We start from the raw sequence: 24,373 nt of genomic DNA, 5'->3' as shown, positions 1-24,373 counted from the left end.
GCTATTATTATTATTACTATCACTGTAACTAGTCGAGTTGATACGATATATAATTTTGATTTACATTTTCGTCAGTCTTTTGCTGTGGAGCTAGTTTGTTTTAAATAACTAGCTAGTTAACCTAGCTATTAAGAGATACTGCTCGTGTTTTTCAAGTGTCTCCTCATAGTGGATATTATGACTCGAGGAGGGCAGAAGAAGCGCAAGAAAAACGGCGAAGATGAATCTCCTTTTGGGATGGGTCCAGGACCACGTCCGCCATGGATGGGCCCAGGACCTCCGCCACCCGGAGGCTGGGGGTATGATGGTCCTCCTCCGGGAGGTTGGGGCCCGGGTGGTCCTCCGCCAGGAGGTTGGGGACCAGAGGGACCACCACCGCCAGGTGGTTGGGGACCGGGTAGACCACCTCCAGGGGGTTGGGGACCGGGTATACCACCTCCAGGGGGTTGGGGACCGGGCGGACCACTTCCAGGGGGTTGGGGACCGGGCGGACCACCTCCAGGGGGTTGGGGACCGGATGGACCACCACCAGGGGGTTGGGGACCGGGCCGGCCACAACCAGGAGGTTGGGGGCCTGGTGGACCACCGCCAGGGGGTTGGGGACCGGGCGGTCCATCACCAACGGATGGTTGGGGGCCTGGTGGACCACCTCAAGGGGGTTGGGGACCGAATGGACCACCACCAGGGGGTTGGGGACCGGGTGGACCACAAGCACCAGATGTTTGGGGGCCTGGTGGACCACCGCCAGGAGGTTGGGGACCAGGAAGACCACCAGGGGGGTGGGTGCCAGGGGGACCTCCACCATCAGGTGGCTGGGGACCGGGTGGGCCGCCACCAGATGCATTCTACGGTGGTCCAGATCCAAATTATGTTGGTAATCCAATGGCTGGTAATCCTCAAATTCCCCCAATGGGTTATGGACCCATGTCAGGCCCACCAGATCCTCAAGGATTTGCAACAATGCCCATGATGCCAGGCTATGGACCAGTGGGTGAATATGGTGCAGTGGCCAATTATGCCACTATCCCTCCTCCGACGTGGCCATCTGAGGTATTTTTGTTGTGGTTTAGCAATCCCTTAGTGTTTATGCTGCAATGTTCCTAACAATGTGTATACACTATTGCATATTTTTGTACTGTATGTAACTTTTCAATGCAATCTCTATGTACTACTGCGTTTGACTCTTTGCTATTACGTTAAAATACGCAAAAATGTAAACCAAGTGTAACCATCTTGTGTTCATTAGGCCAGCACTTGTGTTCCATCAAACCAAGAAGTGATTGTCAACCCTGCCCCAGACCAGCCAGCATGGGTATGCACCAAAACTTGTCCTGATTTTGACTATTTACATGAATGAATGTGCTGGAAACTCAATTGTAACTGTTGTCTTTAAAGATTAAAGCCTTGATATCTGGCCCGGAAAGCACTGAGAAAACCACTGAGTCCACATCTCCGAATGAGTCAAACCAGCCCAAGGATGAGTCCAAGAAGCCCAAGAATGAGTCCAAGGCCAGCACAAAGAAGGCTAAACCACAAGGATTACTTGGGACAAGAACCTTTGACAAGTAATGTTTTTTTATCACTGGTGTATTTGTGACAGTACAGCTACTCACATAGGAAAAAGATCAAAGATGTCTAGTAGGGTCTACTTGTGATACCACATTTGATACCACTGTCTTTAATGAGTTACAATGTTTTAGGCCTCCTCCTGGAAGATCCACAGGGATCATTTCATTCATTGGGGTAAGTTATTATTATTATTTCATATATTTATTATTTAAACCATAATATGTCTCATATCTTTCATAGGGGTCCCAATGGAAACAGGATTTTTGATTTCACTTGTCACTGACTGGCCTTGAATGTATCATTTTTCTGTTTCCAGTAGTTAGTACATACATTTGAAGATCATGATGTTTTATTGTCATGAATCATTTTCTCCATCCTACAGCCAAGCTACGGTTTTATTGAAAGAGAAGACCTAAAGAAATTCACCTTTAGCTTTGATGCATTTTTTGGGAGTCGAAAGGCCTTGGCACCAGGTGTCAGAGTTCACTTTACAGCATGCAAAGAGATGGTGGGTCAATATCTACACATCTTTAGCAGATGTTTACATCTTAATATATGAATACATTATACCACATTTCAGTATTGTATAATTTGATTTGTTTATATTGCTTCTTTTTGAATTATAACTAGTCTAATGAGATTGCCACTGATGTGAAAGTGGCCCCGGGTGGAACTGAGAATGTTGACACTGAGATATACGAAGGAGTTGTCATCGAAAGTTATACTGAAGCGCAGGTGAGGTACAATGACAAATGTCATTCGTTTAGTTTGCTACACCTACATAAATACAAGTCATGTGACCTGGTTTTCTGTAGTGAAGCTGACCTATAATATACGAATCATGTATATTGCTTTGTTCAACGTTTTCCATCGTGTGTTCCATATAGATTGGTGTAAGGCAGAAACCCGGATATATAGAAGTCAATGTTGGTCCTGAGAAATCCAAGTTGCCTTACGAGAAACGAGACTGCACGGTCACTCTGTTGGCAGGGGACCATGTTCTGATCAATCTCTTAACTGACATAGTTACCCAGAACAAGAGAGCCACCAACATCAAGCCAAAGATTCCTGCCACGTTTAAACATACAGAGGAGACGAGAGAAAAGGTATGAAGGAGGATTAACAGTATTTGTTAAAATGCTGAAGAAAGGTAAACCAGGCATACTTGGGTAGTTACTATAACGGTAATATTCTTCCTTCTTGTGACAGGGTGCTATCTTGGACATGAAGGACACAGAAGGTATAATTGTGTCAGAGGACCACCCTAACCTGCCCTTTGACCTGACTGAAAACCTGGGTGATACAGAGTTCAGCCCCACAGATGAAGTGGAGTTTACTGTCATCTCAGTGAGTGCTATCCACCGTAATCAGTGAAGGGATTACAATCATTGGATCTGTGTGATATAGGGGAGAGTTTCGAATGTTCAATGTTTTGTTGATTGTTCAGGTTAAAGAGAAAAAGAAGGCTATTCGAGTCAGAAAGCTGAAGGGAGGATCCGTGAAATTTGATTCTGAGACCCAAAGTGTGCTGGAGGAGGTCAAGGAAAAAGAGGAGATCAAGAAGAAAGAAGAGGTTGCTCTAGCCAAAGACAAGGTAAGGCGTTATACCCTCAGTCCTGGTATTACAATATAAAGCTATTGGGTTTATATGCGATGCAATGGAAGAATAAACGGTTGAGGGTGGTCTCGTGTGATTTGAAATATGGTGCTTTTCAACAAGATCATTGGTTTCAACTCAATACCATTGGCAGTACTCACTTAACCTTCCCACTGTGATACTCTCGTGACTATGTAATAGAGTATTCTGTCACTTGTGTCTTCAGTGGAAGCCAGTGAGCTCGGAGTTGCCACCTGTGATGACTGAGGTTGTGGAGGACATCAGTAAGGAACAGTATGAGGGAACAGTCCTCAAAGCTATCCTCAAGAATCCTCAGCAGCTGCCAGTAAGTCATGGGGTTTGTGCTTGCAATCTCCATTTGCGTATTAATACCTTAAATATTAGTTCTATTTTAGTGGGTCATGAATTCCCATTAAACATGAATGCAAATGCAGCGTTTGTCTGCTTCAACTGTGCCACATGCGTCACACTTTTGTAGCTTAATTGTTGACTACAGAAGTATGTAACATTTGATGTAATTGACATTCTTGTCATCTAGGCAGAGGGACAAGAGTCTGAGAAGGGCAAGTTGGTGATGACACTGGCAGGTGAACAGAAGCAGTTAACGTTTGAGCCACAAGACATTCGGACCGCTGCCACCATGTTGGACGGCGATAAGATCAAGTTCAACATCTCGACCCACAGAGAAACCAAGAAAGAGCGGGCAGTCAACGTCAATATTTCACCAGAAACATTTGCGGAATCAACTGAACAACGTCGAACGGTAAGTCAAGAAGTGGTTCTTTTGGACCTTGCCGTTAGAAAGAAAGGAAGCTGAACTATAGTTTGGAGACGTCTCTGTTAAAAAACTATTTTCTACACCTTCACAGGGTATGGTGGTGGAGATCGAGGACCTGTCGGGGGTCATTAAATGCCAGCAAAACCCTCAGCTTTTTTTCCACATGTCTGAAGTGATGGAGTTTAAAAAACTGGAGCTCAACGAAAAGGTGGAGTTCAGTGTCATCCCAGTAAGTTCTGCTTATGCTGCACTTAACATCCACCGGGTAGATTTCACTTCATTTTGGGGTAAATGTGATCTATTTTTTTTCCTTTTTTTTTTACCAAGCATGAAACGGCGGAAGGTGGGAGTCAGGCAATCAGGATCAAACGTCTGACTGAGAGAGTCTTCCTCCCTGTGCCCAAGCTAGGGGGAGTGGGAACCAAAAAAATAAAGGTATGGTAGAAAAATTGTGAGGTTAATTAGGTTTGATTAGGTATTTGTGATGCTAAATTAAAGTGTATACAATACCATATAAGATTCTAACTTTCTCGTTCCTGTGTTCAGAAGCAGATGACTATCAAGCTAATGAAGGATTCTACCACCAATATCGATGAGTAAGTAACTTGTATTCTTGCTTGAAAACCTTAGTGTCCTGGTTTATGTATCAAGTATGTGGTACCTACAAAATGAAGACAATCAGTTCCTTCCCCAATTGATCATTTTCCAGCAAGGGCAAACCAGAGGACATGAAAAAAAAACTTCCAACCGAGTCTGACAAAATGAAAGCCGTTGTCAAAACCCTGAGGTCAAAGGACAACAAGCCCAGCACGGGACGTAAAGACAGCGACAGCAGGCGACGGCGAAACGAACGCAGCAAGAGCCGCAGCAGGAGTCCCGGTAAAGACGCGTTCGGCCGCCACAGGAGAGCGCCGAGCTTGAGCCGGGAGCAAGATAGACACAGCCGGCCCAGGCGCAGTCGGAGCAGGGAGAGGTCGCGCAGACGCAGCCGCAGTCACAGCAGGAGCCGGAGCAGGAGCAGGGAGAGAATGGGCTCCAAGGGACGCAGCAGCAGGGAGTATGAGGGCAGCGGTCAGAGGAGGAGCCGGGACTCCAGCCTGCCTCCAGGGGAACCCAGGCACGGCGGAGGAGTGGACCAGGAGCTCGCCAGGAAGAAAAGGGAGCTTGAGGAACTCAATGATATGATCGCTCGCCGTAAAGCCATGGTGACCATGGCGCCGCCGAGGGGAGGCATCGTGGATATGAGGCCAATGGAAAAGACCTGCATAGACTACGACCATGGCAGGATCGCTGTCCCAATCACCGAATTCAAGCCAGTGAAATCCATTCTGAAGAAACGCACTGAAAGTGTTTCTGGGCCTTTGTTCCCAATTAAGGTTTGTTGCGCCTGTCATTCTTTATCTAGATAATCTTGTTGACTGGTGTATGTAATGGTTGTAATCTATGAAATATTTGAAGTTTAAATAGTTAAGACATTAATAACACAGTTTTGTTTTCATGGATGAATCATTGATTCTTCTTGACACTAAATATATTAACTCAACTAACCAAGATGATTCTATAATGATTGATATTATTTCATTTGCCTACAGAATGAACCCCCTGATCATGACCAGTACCACTACAACCCACCTACACTTGACCATATTCAGTCATTCGATTCACCAGAACAAAGCCATCTTTTGTATACCCAGAGATCCAGTAAAATGTCATATTATGACGATTCCCCATATGAACAAACTTCGGCACAGGATCATTTTTATCAAAGCCAATCTCTTCAAGAACATTCTGCTCCTGTCAACACACACACTGCTTATCAGACTCCCCCAAGTCAACCTAATCCCAGTCAACCCACTCCAAATCAACTGTCACCTCAGCAAACTCCACCTAGCCAATCTCCTCCATGCCAATCTCCCCCTGGTCAGCCTTCCTCCAAACAGAATCCACAAAGCCTCCTTTCCAGCCAGTCCACCCTCCATCCCATTATCCCTAAACAACCTTCCCCTGGCCCGTCTTCATCAAGTAAACGTAATTCCTCTCCTCCCAGCCAAAAGTCATCCCCTGAAGAAAAACGTAACTTGACCACCCAGATCAGCAGATTTCTTAACATCCTCAACAAAGGCGTGGACACCAGTCTTTTCTCAACAATTGTTCAGGAGGCTCAAGATGAGATTTCAGTGTTGGCAGAGAACACCCAGGTAGTGCCACAGAGCCACCCTGAGCTAAATGCTGGCAAATACGACCCTCACAGTGTAAGAGAGGCAGACCCGGAGAAGACATTCAGTTTCAGCCGCGACGTATTAAAATCTCCTGATGAACACGACAGCTGCAAAACTACTGACCACAGTCAAGATGATCTGTTGCCGCATGAGAGAGCTATCCAGGATGGTAGTGGATTTTCTCGAATACTGAGCATGGCGCAGGAGAAATATTCTCCCAGTGCCTACCAGAAAGCAACCGACTTGGATGAAGATGAGAAGTTCCTCTACCATGGTAAGGGCTCTGCAGCTGATGGTGAACACTACAAAAGGTCCTCGGGGTCAAGGGAAAGGCAGAAACCAGTGAGGGAAGGCAGGAAATTGAGTCCAACTAGACAGACCAGGGAGGGTAGTACCAGCAAATCTGAGCATTTTGACAAGATCCAGAGCCTTCTCCGCACCATCGGCCTGAATCTTGACACAGGAGAGGTCTCCAAGCTGGCAGACAGGACCCAGGAGAGACTCTATGGACGAACAGAGAAATCATCTTCAGAGCGCTCAGAGAGAGAGCGGGAACACTCGTCATCGAGGAGAGATGATCGACATCGGAGTCGTACGCGCTCCGCCGACTCTGAAAATCTCCGGTCCACCTCCCCTGCAAGGTTGTCCAGTCGAAAACCATACTCCAGCTACGAGCCTACGTCCGAATATAGTGGGTTCCTTGACCAGAAAGAAGAGGAAGCCTTGGAGAAGGCTAGACAGATGCAGAGCCTCACCAAGACTGTGAGGAACGCACCCGAACAGACAATGCCCATCACCCCTCCGTCTAACCCCACCCCTGTCACGTCCTCATCGTCACTGTACCCAGATCAACTGCCTGGCTATTCTTATTCCACCACCGACTATGGCTGGCACCAGGGGGCTAGCACACAGTATACCATACCACCAACCTCTGCTGCTCCCTCCTCATGTCAACAGGCACCTGGGGTGTACCAGCAAGCACAATACTCTTCCTACGTTGGACACACATCTAGCCTGCCTACCCATTATTACGGGCAGCCACCAGCAGGTCCTCCCCCCGTATCTCCTTATCCATTACATTCTTTAGCTCCCATAGTTCAGTCTACTTCCCTTGCAAAACCTCAACAAGTAAATACCTTGATACAGGTTACGCCAATGACTTCCACAAGTGATGACTCCAAGCAGACGGTTGTAGCCACATCCGTCTCTAGGTGCCTCAAGGTCATTGAAACTGTCAAAAACAAGACGGTACAGAAAGAGTCGCCTAAACCAGGGAAGGTGGTCCAGTTCAATTTGCAGTCCTCCGAGGCAGCACAGCCGCATGCTGCATCAACCGTGGGTAAACAAGCCTCGTCAGGATCAGAGGATGATATCGAGGCCAAACAAAAAAAACGGGTATGTCATTTGTTTTCTAATTGTATTTGGAGCCAAGTCCCAATTTATGAACATGATGCATGCTTAGAGGATGATTATGATGACCTGAATATGAATCTTTTGTCCTTTGTTGTATTATTAAGTAGATGATTAGTTGAATGTGTGAATTGATGCCTATGTCAATAACTGGTATGTGTTTGTGTTCTGTTATGAACTTATAGCTGGAACAATTTAACCAGAGGATGATGGAGAAGAGTAAGCAACAATTTACCCAGAGGATGATTGATAAGCAGCAAATGAAGGATTTGCGGGCTCGAAACAAAAATCAGAACAACCCACCAGGTACTATATTGTTGCATACTCATTAGCTTTTGAAAGTACCTTCTTGGGCTTACATTGTTTGGCTCTTATTTCATAATATTCTGGTCAGTACTTTCAAGAGTGATGTAGCCAGTCACTATCTGTAGCCAGGTTGAGTTTATCAATATATATATTAAAGCCAATCAAGTTAACAGATAGACAGGCTGCAAGTCAATAAAGTAAATAGTCTTGATAATATGAGCCTGTGACTTCAGCGACACAGGTCAACGTAAAATTTTTTCAACTACAGCACCGTCGTACATCATGATCATAGATTTGATCATTATTTTATTGTGGACGCCGTCAACACATACTGTAACTCTGATTTTGGATTAACAATGAACATAGTGCAATGTTAGACAAGCTTTGATAAATGTAGACTTATCTTAAATCATAATTTTCCACAATGCAAAGTTATATATATTTCAAGCTAGACTTCAGTTAGAATGTTGAGTTCAGTTTGTATGTTGTGTGCTAAAGTCAGTTTCTTAGCAAAGAATAGCAGTCCATTTCACCTATCAAGATTGGAGTCAAAGAAAAAAAGACCAAGAAAGGAAGACGACTTGTAACAGCCTGTCAACACAAAGTAAACTTTTTGTCTTGGCTCAGAAAGCCCTGCTACTGTATTATTTACCAGCATTATTAAATAGCTAGGCATACCAAGATATATAATTCCCTTTATACATGTACTATTTTGGGAAGTCTATCGTGATATTGCGCAACCCTGGTGACTTTAAAAATCTAAAACTTATGTAGTTAGGTTTTGTATATTAAATTAGCTAGTTTTGGGATTGCACTTTCACTTTTAGTTAGCACTGGCATTTAAATTGTGTTACATTTGTAGAAGGTTACATATTTTTATACACATTAAAAGGTGAACTCTATGTAGATTGCAGAATATTTAGCAAGTGCTATCGAAGAAAATGTTGCTGGCGCTCAGGTAGAGAAACCCAGGGTTGCCAATTCTAAGTTTTACTGAGACACGAAAGTGTTGAGTTTCAGTTAGATTGTCTAGTATTGCTAAATAATTGAGTATTGCTGTTGACATTACGGTAATTTGAAACTAATAGAAAATAGGGAAGGTCTGATGATAAGAGATGAATGAAGGTAGGTCATCATTTTGGTTTGACCTCATTTGATGTTTTTTTGAAGTTAACCACAAGGTTATCAATTTAAGTAAGTTACACACGCATTCTGAATGCATTTGTACTTCAGAGTTAGGGCAGGTTCTGAATGTTCAAAAAGATCTATAGCACACTGTACCCTGAGCATGGTTAAATATGGAAAGTTTTTTTGTTTGCAGTCTTTACTTAACATTTTCTCAACAACAGGCTATTTCAGATTCTCAATCTTTAACAAGGCATTGAAAATATATTTTAAGATTATCTTTTTTTTGTCTTCAGGTATATTTTCAACTAGGTGTCCACTGTTATTTAATGTCGTCTTTCGCGCGTAGCATTTTAGCAGAGTCTACTGTAGCAGTCCATTTCACCCAACAAGAAAGGAGGAAAAAGGGACCCAACAGAGGAAGACATCTGTAACTTTATCTGGCTGGTCAATGTAAATTCTAATCTCTATAAAGTCCTTTGACAGACAGCACAGGAAAGAAATTACCAGGACAGTTGCATAATTGTAGTTGTGCATTTAAAAAAAGAAAAATGTACTCAAGCAATTAGGAATGATCGAATGCTCACATTAATGGAATATAATACACACCTGTTCTTGTTCTATGTTCATGTTAGCTAGTTTCATTTTAAGAATTTAGTTTAGGAAGTGTCAAGCACTTTTATAATACATAAAGGGTGTGTGCAAAGTAATTGAATGACATTTTGATTTAGCGAAGATACATATTGCACTTGTCCTGTTGATAGTGTTGGCAAGGGTTTTCTGAGGATAGGTAGCTGTCACCCATATGGTAACATATGTATTGTTGTGTAATGGACAATGTTGAAATGTAGGTCATGTGTATTGTTTGTAATCTCAGATTAATGTTTACTAAGCACAGTAGTATTAATTTCATGGCATTAGTAAGTGTAGAATAGATAAAGATGTATCATTCTATGATTAAGGTAGGTTGATATTTTGGTCTCTTCACTGTACATATCTAGTTCATAAAACTTCCCTCACACTAAAATATTGCACATTACGACAGGAAACAAAAATGAACTATGGTTATCTATTTAAGATTTCAATGACTGCTTTAGAGACAAAACAATAAAAATATCTGGGAATTAATACGAGTTAATAAGAGAAATTGATTTACAACCTAAAGACACTAGTTAACTAGGACTTCAATAGAATAGATAGAATTTTTGTTCTGGACAACCATAATCAAGTTAAGTATCTTATATGATTCATGAACAACGAAAAGGATCAGCAGTGTACGAGCAGTCATCACACTACCAGTGCTCTATGGGAAATAATCTGTCATGAAGAGGCTACTAATCTAACAAATACCCTGTGTTGTTGAATCTCTGCAGGCAAAGTTATCAGCACCGAGCCTAAGAACATATGGATTTGTGGTCACTCGCTTATTTATTGGGCAGAGATGAGGGCCAAGTCACCCGAGGTAGGTATGCAGCTGGGCATGGACCCCAGCAGTGTGGTTGTGTGGTGGAAGGGCATGCAGGGCATGACATGGCCACAGCTCCTGCCCCAGCTGCTCCAGCTAAAGATCAAGTGGCCTAACCCAGATGTGATCATCATGCACCTGGGTGGCAATGATCTGGGCACTGATAGCCCTACTGATCTTCTAGCCTCTGTGAAAAAAGACCTGACCTCCATGAGAAGTATTTTCCCACAATGCCTGTTGGTCTGGTCAGATATCCTGCCCCGGAGGGTCTGGAGGCACTCCGAGGACAGTCTTGAAGTGGACCTGGTCAGAGCCACCGTCAACCGCAGGGTTCACAGCATTATAGCTGAGCTAGGTGGCACTGCTCTTACCCATGACAACATCAGGTGTGGTACTGATACAGGCCTGTACAGGCCTGATGGAGTTCATTTGTCTGGGAAAGGTATTGATACCTACAACCTGAACCTGCAGGACTTTCTGGAGAAGTGGGAGATGGAGGCAAATAATGCCACTGAGTAAAGTTAGGTGTCCTTCAATTGGACTATGTTTTTATCATTTCTGTTTATTCAGTGCTTAGTTCCATAATGACCTGAACACTCGCACACATTTGTGTATCTGTGATGATTTGATTGACACTAACTGCTGAGCAAGTTTGGTCTTGGAGAAAAATAGTTTTAAACTTAATTCAATCAACAACTGACTATCAGGGACATCAATTACATTAAATGCATTTATGGTTGTGTTTAAGGTCATAAATGTTTCTGCAGTATTGTAATTCAATGTGCCTGAAGATGCATCGTAGGCCAACAAAATATCAATGTAAGTGTAGATTAGAATGTTTTAATAAACTAGTTATCAGTTCGTTCAGTATAATCAATTATAAATATTTTCCTCACTATTTGCCTGACTGTTTCTGGTTACTGACTGGTATTCAGCATATTTTGATTTGAGCACACATTAGTTTGTCTGCCAAGAAAATAAACTTGATGATTGGGAAGTTGTGTTTGGGTGATGTTTTCTTGCCTCAGTTTCATGCAAAATGCAAGTTTATTTTTAAAAATCTCATGTTATTATATGTAGATCCACATGGAACGTCAATGTGTGCCACGAAGACGTCAGGAGAACTAGGTAAAACGTTTCCTTCACGTTATTGAGATCTATCATCTTATTTAACCCTCTGTGATCCTTTCGAATTAGACTGATTTACTAGTTTCTCTCAGAAAAATGTTGTTCACTTATCTGATTGTCATAAGGTTCCATGACTATCCACACAGGGCATCTAAACACAAAATAAAGTGTGATCATTTTCATGAAATATTGAGTTTTTTTAATAACTTTTGTGCACTTGTAATCTGGTTCAAAAGAAATGGGTGAGATTAAGTGTATGCAATTGAGTTGAGGCACATGCCCATTCATCTGATGGACACACTTGGAACATGTTTCATCTGAGTTTTTGTTAAAATCCAAATGGTCCATAATGGCGCATTGGTTTTGATTAAGTACACATATTTACAGTTTTTGCATTCTGATAAGCAGAATCATATTTTAGAATCCACAATATTTCAGCAGTGTTTTCACAAAGTCACAAATACAGAAGCATACTACTAAAATACAAAAAAAAACGTAATAAAAATAAGATTAAAGTATCCTACAGTGGATAACAATCAAATATAAAATTGAATATATAAATTAGAGCAGAGACATATTTCAAAACAGTTCCTTATAATATTGAATAATATATAAGGCTTTCTTATTTTGTAGCAGATTAAGATATTCTATCAAGAGATTAAAGTCTATTAGAAATACTGTAAAGCACGGAATAGAGTTTGAAAATGTGTCTTTATGAACATGAAATGTACCTATCGGAATCATAATGGTTAACTATCCAGTTTAAGGATATTAGAGTACAGTCAAAATATGCAATAACATCTTTGTCTTTGGTAGTAATAGAGTGACCAGTTTGATTTAGTATGAAAACTTCCATATCTTTCCAGAATCTGTTAGTATATGGACAAGAAAAAAATAAATGTATAAGACTTTCAGCATCAGTGTTGCAAAATGAGCATTTGACATCCACCTGTGAACATTTTGACACCATTAAGTTACATGGGTTTCAGCACATAGTGTTAGAGTAGACTACTCTCCATTTTGACGTGGGTTATTAAAACGAAAACTGCTTATTAAAATCTCCTTGCTTTTCAGCATCTTCATCTGAGGGCCAATCGAGTTTGAGCTTTAGTTTTCAGTCCTGGGGTGAATACGTTCGAATACAAACGTCTGTTACCTCTTCCGTCCACGTTCACGCTCACTGCTGAGTTTACGTCCAACGAGTAGGCTCAGACGTCAACATTTTATTTTTATAAAGAGTGAAATTATAGGAAAAACTGAAAGATGGAAATACTCACTAATTTGTCACAAGAACAACTCAAACCGGAGAATCACTGAAAACCTACCATTAAACATCACGGGAGGAAAATAATCACTGAGGACGCATAACAGGGACCGACTATTTGAAATGGAATAGATCCATTGTTTCACGCATTCACGCGCTTACTTGGATTGTGCCCTGCAAAAGCGAAACGAATGTAAGAGAGGATCAGGAATACTTCTCATCTGGCTTCATGTGGATTTATTCGAAATAGTCATACACTAACAGTGGATTTACCATACTGCAATCATTTGCTACATGTTACAGTAAGTCAATCACTACCAAAAGTTGAATAGCTAGCTAGCTAGCTAGCTAGCTAAAATGTACGGAGGTCGGCCTCCACCTCGAGATGAATATCCTCCGTACAAAGGCCGTGGTCCCTCGCCCCGAGGTTCGCATACTGGACCTGGGCGGCCCTATACTCGGCCCATTACAAGGGATGACAGAGGTAGGCCGCGGGCTCCAGTACATCACGGATACCATGACCATGGATCTGCCGACACATACAGACGTTCTCCGCCACGCAGGAGGTACTCTTCTCCTGATCCAGGAAGTGATAGACGTCCAGGCGGTGAATATTGGGGCAGCGTTCCTCCTAGAGAAGTGAGTAACTTGCTAACCTTCGTGTTGATGATCTCTAACGGGGTAATAATTTAGAGTTGCCTAGTTCTCATTCAGAAAATGCCGACATAGCTTTATAGAACAGGCCATTTAGCCAGCTAGCTACATTTTGTATTGCGCGCGCACCAAGCGAAAGTGTTGACTCGCTACTCATGTTAGCTGGCACTGGTAGACGTAACGGGGCTCTCAGCTCAATTTGTCTTCAGGTTAGCTAGATATAGTGGATTTGGAGACATGTAGTGTACATTTATCATTACAGTTTCTTCGTCAGGATTTTTCTAAAATGTGTATATATGCGCTATTACTGAACAAAAAATAATCATCAACAACCCATAACATCCGCCATGTTTAATTTTTTTTATACAGTGGTCATTAACATTTTTATATTCGAATCGCCCATTGGACCAAACGACTTAAAATTGCACGCATTGTGAGATACATGTCTCCCCGAAGTATCAACAGACAGTAATAAATAAATAAAATGCCCCCCCCCCCCCCCCCCCCCATTTGTATCTATTGCTCAGACCTAGTTTCACGTATAGGTACTACAAACTCAACATGCTTCAAGTGAAGGGTATAGGTTGGGGATGAGGGCACTTGATTAAAGATAAATTAGTTCCAGGTTCAAATTTCCCCCGGTACTATACATCATATTCATTAAATAAATACATTACTAAACTCACAATGCCATGAGCATGTACTAAGAATGGTCCCATTGTACTCTAACTTAAGGAAGAAACTGAATCACTATTTGCAGCTATATCTTTGAGTTGTTTTATGTTTTTCAGTCAACCCAGTAATATAGTAAATTAATGGTTGGAGCCAATTTGTTGATTTTAGAAATGGTGTATGCTCACATGGCTGATGACATATTTCTGCCTGCAGAGATCCCCATCACCTCCCCGTGGTAGGATCCCCATAGACCACAGTCTGGTGATTACGGTGGGGAATGAGCGGACCGGATCTGGAACTGTGCCCCCTCGGAATTCCATACCTTATGATAGGTATTGTAGACACTTCTGTTGTGCGGTCTTTACAGTCTGTTATACACAGTATTATGTAGCCTACACTGCATTACAATCGTGTTTACATGACATGTTTTAAAATAACCTGTTCAGTAAATGGTAAATGGACTGCATTTATATAGCGCTTTTCTACCTTAGCGGCACTCAAAGCGCTTTACAATGTTTGCCTCTCATTCACCCATTCATACTCTCACACATACCGACGGCAGCGAGCTACCATGCAAGGCGCCGGCCTGCCAATCGGGAGCAACTTGGGGTTCAGAGTCTTGCTCAAGGATACTTCGGCACATGACCTAGGAGGAGTCGGGGATCGAACCGCCAACCTTGCGATTAACAGACAACCCTCTCTACCCCCTGAGCCACAGCCGCCCCCTAGTAAAGTCATTTGTTCAGAACGGTTCATACCGTACCAATGTTTTGAGTAACGGATCAGATCATTTTCGGATCAGAAAAAAGAGGAGACAAGTAGAACTTTGCTTTCCATTTAATGGAATGTTCTTAATATTTATAACTATATACATGGCACTTTAAATGATGCGGGAGGATTTTCAGGTTTTCAACCCATTATTAGCCCTTTTCTTTTTTTTCTTTTTGCTTGCAAGAGTCTTGAATTGATTTATTGGGATTCAACATGCCCTGTTCACGTCAACACACAACTGCCCTTTTTTTAAACCTCGATCCGGTACACCTCTAGTCATCATTAACTATATTTGTTCTCCAGAGATTACACACCTAGACCTGCTTATGATGGGCCTGATGACCATGGACAAAGAAGGCGAAGTCCAAGCAGAGGGAGAAGCCGACCACAAAGTCGCAGCCCAGTGGCTGGGCGGAGCAAGAGTCGTCCTCGTAGTCACAGCGGGAGCCCTAATAGAAGCAGGGCAAGAAGCCGAGCCAGGAGCAAGAGTCGTCCTCGCAGTCACAGCCGCAGTCGCAGCCCTGACAGTAGCAGGGCCAGGAGCCGTGCAAGGAGCAGGAGTCGGCCTCAGTCCAGGTCCAGGAGCAGGAGTCTTGAAAAGAGCCGAGGACGTAGTGTGAGCCGAGCCCACAGTACGAGCAGGGCCCAGAGCAGAGGGAGAAGTGTGGGCAGGAAAAGGAGTAGCAGTCGCAGTGTCAGTACCAGCAGCACCAGCAGTAGTCGGAGTTCCAGTTTAGCCAAGAAGCCTGACGAGTTCAAGGAGCTGGATATGGCACGACGCCGTAAGGAGTTAGAGGCTTTGCTCAACAGGCCCACCAAATCCATACTGAAGAAACGTGTTGACTCTGAGGACTCCCCTGTATCAGTGCAGGTGAGAGTAATCAAATTACTTAGCAGTATTATGGTTGTGGACAAGTATGGTTTATTTGTTTAACGTACATTTTTCAATTTTTCTTCACAGAATATCGAGTCTCCTAGAGTCCCTTTAGATAGTGCGACTATGTCCAGAGAGGCTGAGCGCTTCCTGACTGCAGTTAAAGGCATGGAACCCAGCATGTTAGCCTCCATGTTGGGAGAGTTGAGAGACGACCCTCACATGGTCCAGAGCGCTAGTCTCAACCCTGCACTCTCCGGGATCCTTGGCCTCCTGGAAGGAGTTGCTGGACAGCAGGATGAGAAAAAGGACACTGACATTGAAGATGAGGAGAAATTCCTATATGGAGATGAGGATGATTCAACAGAGAGATCCAGACCTCCAATAGAAGCTCCCCAACAGTCAGAGGTCTATGGTGATACAGAGAATGCACTGTACGAGGATTCTGCATCCCATCATGATGTGTTGAAAAAAGAATACTGTGCCCCGGGAGTGGCCCAACCACACCTACTGGGCCAGGCTGCTAGTGGAGACCATGCGTCCCGCGGCCATCAACAACAGGTGGATATGAGGTATCACAGCAGATCTTCTATTACCCCAGACCAAAACATCAGGATTGAAGTTCCTAACCTTGGCTACCCACCAGGGACAGGCCCACTGGAAGAGAATGAGAGACATGAAGTGGAGGAGTATGAGAAGATCCAGGACTTGCTCAAAACCATTGGATTGGACCTTGGTGTGACTGAGATCAGCAAAATGGCTGCCAGGACTCAGGAACGCCTGCATGGAAAGAAGCCCCCACCAAAGACCCCCACCCGTCGCCCTGAGAAGAGACGCCATCGTGATTCTTCAGACAGTTCAGACAGTGGCGGGTATCATCGTAGGCGCAAGACCCATAGTCGGAGTGGGAGTTCTAGCAGCAGCAGTCGAAGCCGAAGCCTGAGCAGTGACTCCGGATGTAAGAAGCGGAAGAAGTCGCCTCCATCTAACAGGGGGCGTGGCCATGGAAAGGCTCAAAGCTCCAAAGAGAAGTCCGTGTCTGAATCGGTGCCTCAGTCTTCTGATCCAAAAGCAATGATGGCTCACCCAGCTCACGCCATGTCTGCCTACCCACAAGCCCAGCCGCATGGTCTGATCGCTCCAAACTATCCACCCCCTGGATATGGTCAGTACGGGAACTACATGCCTTACATGCCTCAACAGTGGCCACTGTACCCCCCTCCATCCATGAGTATTCCACCTCAGTCTCCGAATGAAGACGTCTTGAGTGCCCCGCCATTTGACAGGACATACCTTCAATCTGTCCAGACCTCAGAGTCTGATATAAAAGGTGGGAGCTAAAGTCTTTGATTGTTGTAAAATAATCGTCTTTAGGCAGGGCCAGTTTGATTTATTCTAGTGTACCATTAATAAAGTTATTTTTTTATTTTTTTAAAGTATGATTTTAATCCCTTTTTTTCACACTCTCAGGGAATGGAAAGGGAAGTTCTAGAGCAGGGAGCAGCCATGAGCGGAGAGGTTCAGAAGAGAAAAACAACGAAAGTCAGAAACAAAAGGTGCAATGGACATTTTCTGAACAAGCTAAATTGTCATTTAAAACAATGGGAAAAAATATTTTCAAAATGCGTTTGTTACATTTGGTTCATTTCATCACCAGGTGCTAGAGGAACGGGAAAAACTGAGACAAGATAGAGACATCCGCATGAAAAAGAAAGAGTATCTCATGAAGGAACTGGAAAGACTTAGAAAACAGCAAGGTATGCAACCCAACAAGTACTGATGATACCCTGCTGATGCCCTCACATGCACATTTTCCTTAGTATTTAGATGTAGCTTTTCATTGCTGTTGGTATATTATATAAATCAAGTTAAATCAAGTAAGTGCAAAAAAAGTAACCATTATTTTATGGTTAAGAACTGTATGTAAATGCTAAAGTTTCCTATCATGTGGATGTTTTTTCTACCTGTACCTTACTTTTTACTATAGGTGAGCTTCTTCGAAAAAAGCGCCGCGAGAAAGATGGCCACAAAGACCCATTATTGACAGAGATCAGTCGCCTGCAGGAGGAGGTCATTTCCCAGATCTCTGTTCTACGCAAAGAACACGAGGCAGCCGAGAAGAAGCGCTCCGAAATTGATAAGGTGGCTGTCATTTTGGGACTGAGTGCATCTGACAAGCCGCAGAAAGTGAGCAGGGCCGCTGGGAATCTTGAACAACCAGTAACTGCAGAGAAGAAGGAGCCAGTTGGTATCCCAGAGAAGTCCACTTCCTCTAAGGTAGAATTCCATAAGCATCTCCACACACAGTCAGGGAGAGCAGAAATCATAGTAAAACTATTCTGTAAATAGTCCAATGTTCATTTTAGGGAGTCAGGTGGCTGAGCGGTTAGGGAAGCGGGCTAGTAATCTGAAGGTTGCCAGTTCGATTCCCGGCTGTGCCAAATGACGTTGTGTCCTTGGGCAAGGCACTTCACCCTACTTGCCTCGGGGGGAATTTCCCTGTACTTACTGTAAGTTGCTCTGGATAAGAGCGTCTGCTAAAAATGACTAAATGTAAATTTTAACAGATAATCCTCAATTTTGTTTAGTATAGACGATCTGAAATTTTCTCTGAATAATTTTCTAGTTTTGTTTCCTATTATCTATTAAGTCATGATGACAGACTATTACAAAATACTTTTTTGTTTCCGATTCCCCACAGTCATTAGCTATATACCTTGGTTATTTAGATGTCTGTGGCAACACATCACCATTACTACCATGTATCAAAATAACTTGGATTAGCTGAAGAGACTGTTTATTAATTGCTTTAAAGGTAGATTAAGATTAAGCCATGATAAATAACTGCAATGAGACTATCTAGTTTAGGTTATTCTCAGATACTTTGTGTGTGTGTGTGGGTACAACACAGTGCTAATGAAGTGGTCACAACCCAGAGCCTAAGAGATTATTTTCACCACATAAAATAGGTTGTTTTATAAAGAACTAGATTTAATTATGGTTCTATGACTGTGGGAACTTTACCTAAACATAAGAATTTAGTATCGTCCTCAAGACTGGAACACAGATCATCTAAGTTGCACGGTAAGTGTTTTTGAGAACTTCCAACAGTTGGGGACAAAAGGCATTTTTAGCAATAACGAGTGCTCAACCAGTTGATGGAGTCTATATTTGTTCATTCACTAGTGCAAGGTGTAGTCTTATTTGTCTTCAGTAGTGCAAAAAAGTGTGCTAGCTACAGTCCACATCAGTGGTCATGAGCGTAGCAGCTCTACACAATAGGCAATATCATTTTCAGCTTTAAAGTTTTACCAGGAAGTGCATGATCTTCCATATAACAGAAAGTACCATGGTACAAGTGTAGCAGATAGTTGAGATAAAACAAAAAGTAAAGTATGTCAATTGTTGTACTTTTTTTTATGCTGAAGGGGAAGGGTCTTCATTCTCTTGTAGACTGTCAATTGTCTTTTACCTTTAAACTGTTAACCGCTTCAACTTGTGTTCCTAATTAGATGTCATCGTCCTCAAGAGCACTTCCAGACAAACAGAAGCAGAATTCCAGCGCTCCACCTTCAGTGATCCCCAACAACCTATTTGAATACTATGATGCGGGAAACCATTGGTGTCAACACTGTAATGTCACCTCTGGTTCCATGTTCGATTTTTTCACACATTTGCATAGCAAATTGCACAAAAAGGTTGGTGTGCCCTTTTGGGGTAAATATCATTTTAGTGCTATATTTCTTTCCTTGTATTCATGTCCTGACTGGTGTGATCATTCTTAATTAATCGTCTAATATTGACAGATCACTACCTACAGTGTTAGAAATTAGACTCATTTTATTTGTTAAGCTTCTGTAAGACACCAGCCTGCTGCCCCATTCAGTCACCCTTATATTTTAACATTAATCATTTCAACAGTGCAATTCAATGTGTTTTTTGCGTTAGTTAGATGTCTTTTTTTGTTTGCACTTTACAGACACAGGATCCATACAGCAGACCATGGGCACCAAGTTCTACAAAAAATGAGAAGAACGACTCTTCGGGAGAGAAAATGGTTAAGCCTGCTAAAGGTAAATTAAATATATAAAGAGATAAATATTTCATGAAAATAATAGTTGATGGCCTCTTAAACGTTGTTAGCAATCTTCTACTTTTAGGTTCTGTTCACAGCCGGAACACTGCCACAGTATTCTGTCACTGAAAGCAAAACAATGCAAAGAAGTAAGATCCAGAAAGGTTTTACATGCATCGAGGGATTTGTATCATTTGAACTGAGTTACCAGAAACCACATTTCTTTAATCAAGTGTGGGTTAACTTAATGTTATGGAATGCTTTACAAGGCAATGGAAGTTTATTAACATTCTCCTCCTACTACAGGTACTCTCTCTGAGGAGCACCGCAAAGGTAAACACCAGTGTCAGATCTCTGTTGGTATCAGTTGGTTTAATCTCTTTTACTGTGTCTTTGTCCTCATAGGGTCTGAATTATTGCTGCCTGTGAGGGGATTTTTCTGCCAGCTATGTGAGGAGTTCTATGGCGATGCAATTTGCGCAGAGGAGCATGTCACCAGCCATATGCATAATGAAAAATACAAGGTATTGTGTTAAAGTTGATGTTTTTCCACGCACACAGTAAATGACTCTTGTAACTTAATTCAATGCTAATTTTGGAACATTATTGAATTGCATATTTGTGTGTGATCCTTTTGTACCAGAAACAAATGTACGAGAATCCACTCTATGAACAGAGAAGGAACCTGGACCGCCAGGCTGGACTTAATCTGGAAGGTGGAAAAAAGATCAAATTGAAACATGAGCAACAGAACAGAGACAGTGTAGAGAAAGAAGACAAACACAACAAAAAGAAGGATGAGGAGAAATCTAAACCCAAGAAAAAGGAGGAAAAGAAGGATGATGAAAGGCCCAATGTTGGCAAGAAAGAGGAAGAGAAACTTTTGTATAATAAGAAAGATGAGGACGATAAAAACAAGTGCTTCGCGAAGGAGGAGTCAGACAGATACAAGTATAGCAAGGAGATGGAAGAGAGGTCTAAGCACAGTAAGAGAGAAGAGGAGTATAGATACAAATATGGGAAGGAGGAGGAGCGATACCCATATCGCAGGGAGGACGACAACCTGTACAAACATCACAGAGAGGAAGATGAGAGATCTAGATGCGGTAGGGGAGACGAGAGGCCCAAACACAGTTGGAGGGATGATGACAGCGAGGAAAGGGTTCGATACAATCGGGGGAAAGAGTCCAGGTCCAAATATGATAGGAAGGAGGAGGAGAAGTATAGATTTGAAAAAGAGAAGGGGAAACCCAACGAGGATGGACTGTCTAAAAAAGACAAGGCTGGGCATTCACGTCCTGAAGAGACGTCAGGATCGAAAAAGCAGTCTGAGAAACCTGCGGAGAAGCTAAGTGAACCTCCCAAAATAATCTGCGGTCCGAGTCCAGCAATGAGGGCGAAATTGCGCAAGAAAAGCGAAGACGCCACTAAAGGAGTGCCAGCAGCCCCAGTGGCTTTTGGGAAGTTCAGTTGGAAGAAAAAAGAAAGCGAACTTGCAAAAGAAGCTGAGAGAGTGGCGGCAGAGTTCTTAAAAGACGAGGAAGCCAAGGAAGCAGAAAGGCAAGACGGAGATGAGGATCCTTACTCAAAGTCTGTGGCGATAGCCAAGAGTATCGCTGTCAAGCTTTCAGGCACTGCTGTTATCCCTAATACCTGGGTACCGTACCAATCTAACCGTGGCAGGATACGTCCTAACCTTCCGGCCCCCTCAATGGTCCTGAGGAAGTCAGTTGGGGAGTTCAGCAAGCCTGCACCTCTAAATGCTTTCCTCTCCATCAGGCCACCCAGTGCTGGTACAGTGCCCCCAATGTCAGTTACAGAGAACCAGCCTACAATTGATCCCATGCTACCCCAAGATATAATCTCCAAAGCCTTTGGTGGTCAGGAGGTGGTTTTGAACCCGCCAGATGAGTTTGTTAGTCCCATTCTTTCCGTTCCCTTGGACGTTATGGACACAAAAGATGAACCTTCCACAAATATGTCTATGCTGATAATGATGGAGTCTGATGTAGGTGCACCGGGTGTGCCAGAGTGCGAGCAGAACCGTGCAGTGCTTGTCCAACCCCCTCCTCTCATGGCCAGATACCAACCAGAAGTCCAGAAATCAGACAAACCTAAGTCCAACCTTGCAGCAGCAAAAGCTCAAGATTTGTTTGACATATTCTACAGCAGCAGTGTCCCATCCCACACAAGTACGGTCACAAAATTATCTGGCTCTAAAAATAAGGAACCCGTGGAATCTGTAGCCCTTAAAACCCTAAAAGCCCAGCCTCAAGCTAAACTTCAAACAGAACCCCAGTCTTCCCCACTACCCAAAACTGAGGCCCAGTCTACCCCTTTATCCCAAACCGAGCCCCAGTCTATACTTCAATCTCAACCTGAACCCAAGTGTGAACTCCAGTTTCATCCTCTGCCCCAACCTGAACTTCAGCTTCAACCTGAACCACAACCCCAACTACATCCAGGGTTAGCTCACGAAAACTGTACTAGTGCTGAAATTGGCATTCGAGACCCAAAGGAGTGTGAAAGTGGGCTTGGGTCTGAGATCAAGGACACCCTTGCTAATGATGATCCCTCTGCCGAGCCCATGGAAATCACAACAGAAGCACTGGGTCTCCCAGCTGATGTCCTTACATTAGACTTTGATTACAACTTTTCCTTTGAGTGAAATCCACCAGTGGTCCATCATGGAGAAGTCCCTTTCATGTAATGGTCAAATGGTGTGCTATAGAGGAGGATAAGTGTTATCTCCCACACCTGCTGCCAAGCCTATAAAGGTGGAGTTGCAGGCAGCTGAACAGTAAATGGATATGAATGTGAAATTTCCATTTAGAGAACTTAGACTTCGTTTTGCAAGCCTTTGGTTTGGGGAAATTGATTACCCTCTTGTTCTGAAATACATCAAAGTTGTTCTTTACTTCTTTGAGGTAATGTACTGTATAAAGTTTTGTGTTTTTTTGTGTTATATTTTAGTTCAGATATATAAGTATGCTTGATCTTTCCTCCTCACTGGATAATTGAAAGGTGTTTTAAAACAGGAAACAGTGCTCAAGATTATGAAGACATACCAGCATGGTGGTGCTTCATGGACCAAAAGATTTCTCTGAAGAGTATTTCTTTTACAACTGCATTAGAATAACTATTACTCTTTACAGCACCATCCTGACAAGAAGATGTGAAATAGCGTTCTTGAACATAAATGTTGCTCTCTTCTTTTTTTTTTTTTACACATCTTTGTTTAATTTTAGCCTTTTGTATCCTCAACATCCGTATATAAAAATGTCATCCTGTAACCACAATTGAAGTAGTTTAAATAAAAGCATCTGTCCACATTTGATGTTATTTTTCTTCAGACTTTAGAGCAATATGATCAGTCTAAAAGTTATCTAATGTATTTCCATGGCACTATTGACCAATGTGTTACTACATAATCAGTGTGATGGGTTAGTCAAGGGAATTGTTGAAATTGTTTATTATTTGAATTCTATCAGAAGTATTCTGTAATGTTATGTTGTCAAGGCCAGCCACCACTTCCTCCTTTCAACAAAGCCACATGGGAAAGCAGTCCCAAAATGGGAAAAGGTAAGACAACAGAATCTGTACACAGTAGTATTTTTAAAATGTATTTGCAGTAGATGCAGATGATGGATGATTATGATAATAATTATACAACGACAGGCAGGAATTAATGCACTTTCAGAAGGACCTCTTAGAATGAGAAATAATAATTTCATATAATTTAACAACAATTTTTTGTCTTAATTCTGCTCAGGGTTTATTGTTTGCACAATATGATTCAGTATGCTGTCAATGTAGAGTCATTTGCATTATTGTATTTAATAAAGGATTTACTGGACCATGTCTACATTGAGATTTTTTTAATAGGCTATATGTTAATATTCCTATTGGTATCATAGAAACATGGAGTCTTTCTAGTAATTAAGCTATGACAAAATAGGCCTATTTGAAAGTAATGCTAGTTCCGATATATTTGGAGAGCTTTGGTGGGAACAGCATTTCCAGTAGATGGTGCTCGTCAGATACATTAAAAAACCCTGATGGTTGAGCCAAAGCAAACACCAAAAACCGGCATATGCAAGTATATCTTTTTTTGGATGGTTGTATGGTATACATTCAAGCATAACTGTGTTCCCAATTCAAGCAAATTCAATGACCCCTTACGCCATAAACCTATTTTTAAATGTACAGTCGATTTTATTTGTTTATTGAGAATTCAGCATTCCAATAACTTAGTAAAGTAGGAATGACATGAAGAACCTTACAACACTTTAATGTCGGAGATATATTTTTGATATCTGATATTTGAAAAATTCTGACCGGTTCTATTAGCACTTGGCAGTGATGACAAATTGTTAATATGTACACACTGTCTGCATCTGTTTAAAGCCAGGAAACCTGCTGATAACTTCCCCGGAGTGCAT

The 24,373-nt window shown here is 42.4% G+C and overlaps 2 protein-coding genes across 3 annotated transcripts; both read left to right on the top strand.

Annotated features, from left to right (window-relative positions):
• Positions 1-625: 625 nt before the first annotated feature.
• si:dkeyp-121d4.3 (uncharacterized) lies at positions 626-11,487 on the top strand. The gene is made up of 19 exons (XM_062464518.1): positions 626-635; positions 686-1,050; positions 1,247-1,312; positions 1,396-1,565; positions 1,701-1,743; positions 1,952-2,077; positions 2,200-2,304; positions 2,457-2,675; positions 2,779-2,916; positions 3,017-3,163; positions 3,393-3,512; positions 3,726-3,950; positions 4,057-4,194; positions 4,293-4,400; positions 4,512-4,561; positions 4,675-5,341; positions 5,558-7,579; positions 7,780-7,900; positions 10,399-11,487. The coding sequence occupies exons 1-19, from the start codon at positions 626-628 to the stop codon at positions 11,007-11,009; spliced, it is 5,451 nt and encodes a 1,816-aa protein (XP_062320502.1). The 3' UTR covers positions 11,010-11,487.
• Positions 11,488-12,847: 1,360 nt separating this feature from the next.
• On the top strand, positions 12,848-23,787 carry znf318 (zinc finger protein 318). 2 transcript variants are annotated; one of them, XR_009930635.1, is made up of 12 exons: positions 12,848-13,521; positions 14,425-14,543; positions 15,286-15,853; positions 15,944-17,186; positions 17,327-17,412; positions 17,514-17,613; positions 17,844-18,133; positions 19,369-19,554; positions 19,836-19,929; positions 20,337-20,455; positions 20,575-22,858; positions 22,970-23,787. XR_009930635.1 is itself a non-coding variant. In XM_062463765.1 (11 exons), exons 1-11 carry the CDS (start codon positions 13,240-13,242, stop codon positions 22,597-22,599), a joined length of 5,112 nt encoding a protein of 1,703 aa, XP_062319749.1. In that variant the 5' UTR covers positions 12,848-13,239; the 3' UTR covers positions 22,600-23,787. The 2 variants fall into 2 exon arrangements, 1 of the variants encoding a protein (XP_062319749.1); XM_062463765.1 differs by having other exon boundaries at positions 20,575-23,787.
• Positions 23,788-24,373: the final 586 nt, after the last annotated feature.

Source organism: Osmerus eperlanus, chromosome 6 (assembly GCF_963692335.1).
Source record: "Osmerus eperlanus chromosome 6, fOsmEpe2.1, whole genome shotgun sequence".
In the NCBI taxonomy this organism is placed as follows: Eukaryota; Metazoa; Chordata; class Actinopteri; order Osmeriformes; family Osmeridae; genus Osmerus; species Osmerus eperlanus.
This window is presented reverse-complemented; position numbering and strand designations above follow the sequence as displayed.

Coding starts and splice junctions, on each gene's coding strand:
- znf318 (XM_062463765.1), top strand. CDS start 13,240: ATGTACGGAGGTCGGCCTCCACCTCGAGATGAATATCCTCCGTACAAA. Junction 14,544..15,285: donor AATTCCATACCTTATGATAG/GTATTGTAGACA, acceptor TTTGTTCTCCAG/AGATTACACACCTAGACCTG. Junction 17,187..17,326: donor CTCAGAGTCTGATATAAAAG/GTGGGAGCTAAA, acceptor TCACACTCTCAG/GGAATGGAAAGGGAAGTTCT.
- si:dkeyp-121d4.3 (XM_062464518.1), top strand. Junction 2,917..3,016: donor TGGAGTTTACTGTCATCTCA/GTGAGTGCTATC, acceptor TTGATTGTTCAG/GTTAAAGAGAAAAAGAAGGC. Junction 5,342..5,557: donor GGCCTTTGTTCCCAATTAAG/GTTTGTTGCGCC, acceptor ATTTGCCTACAG/AATGAACCCCCTGATCATGA.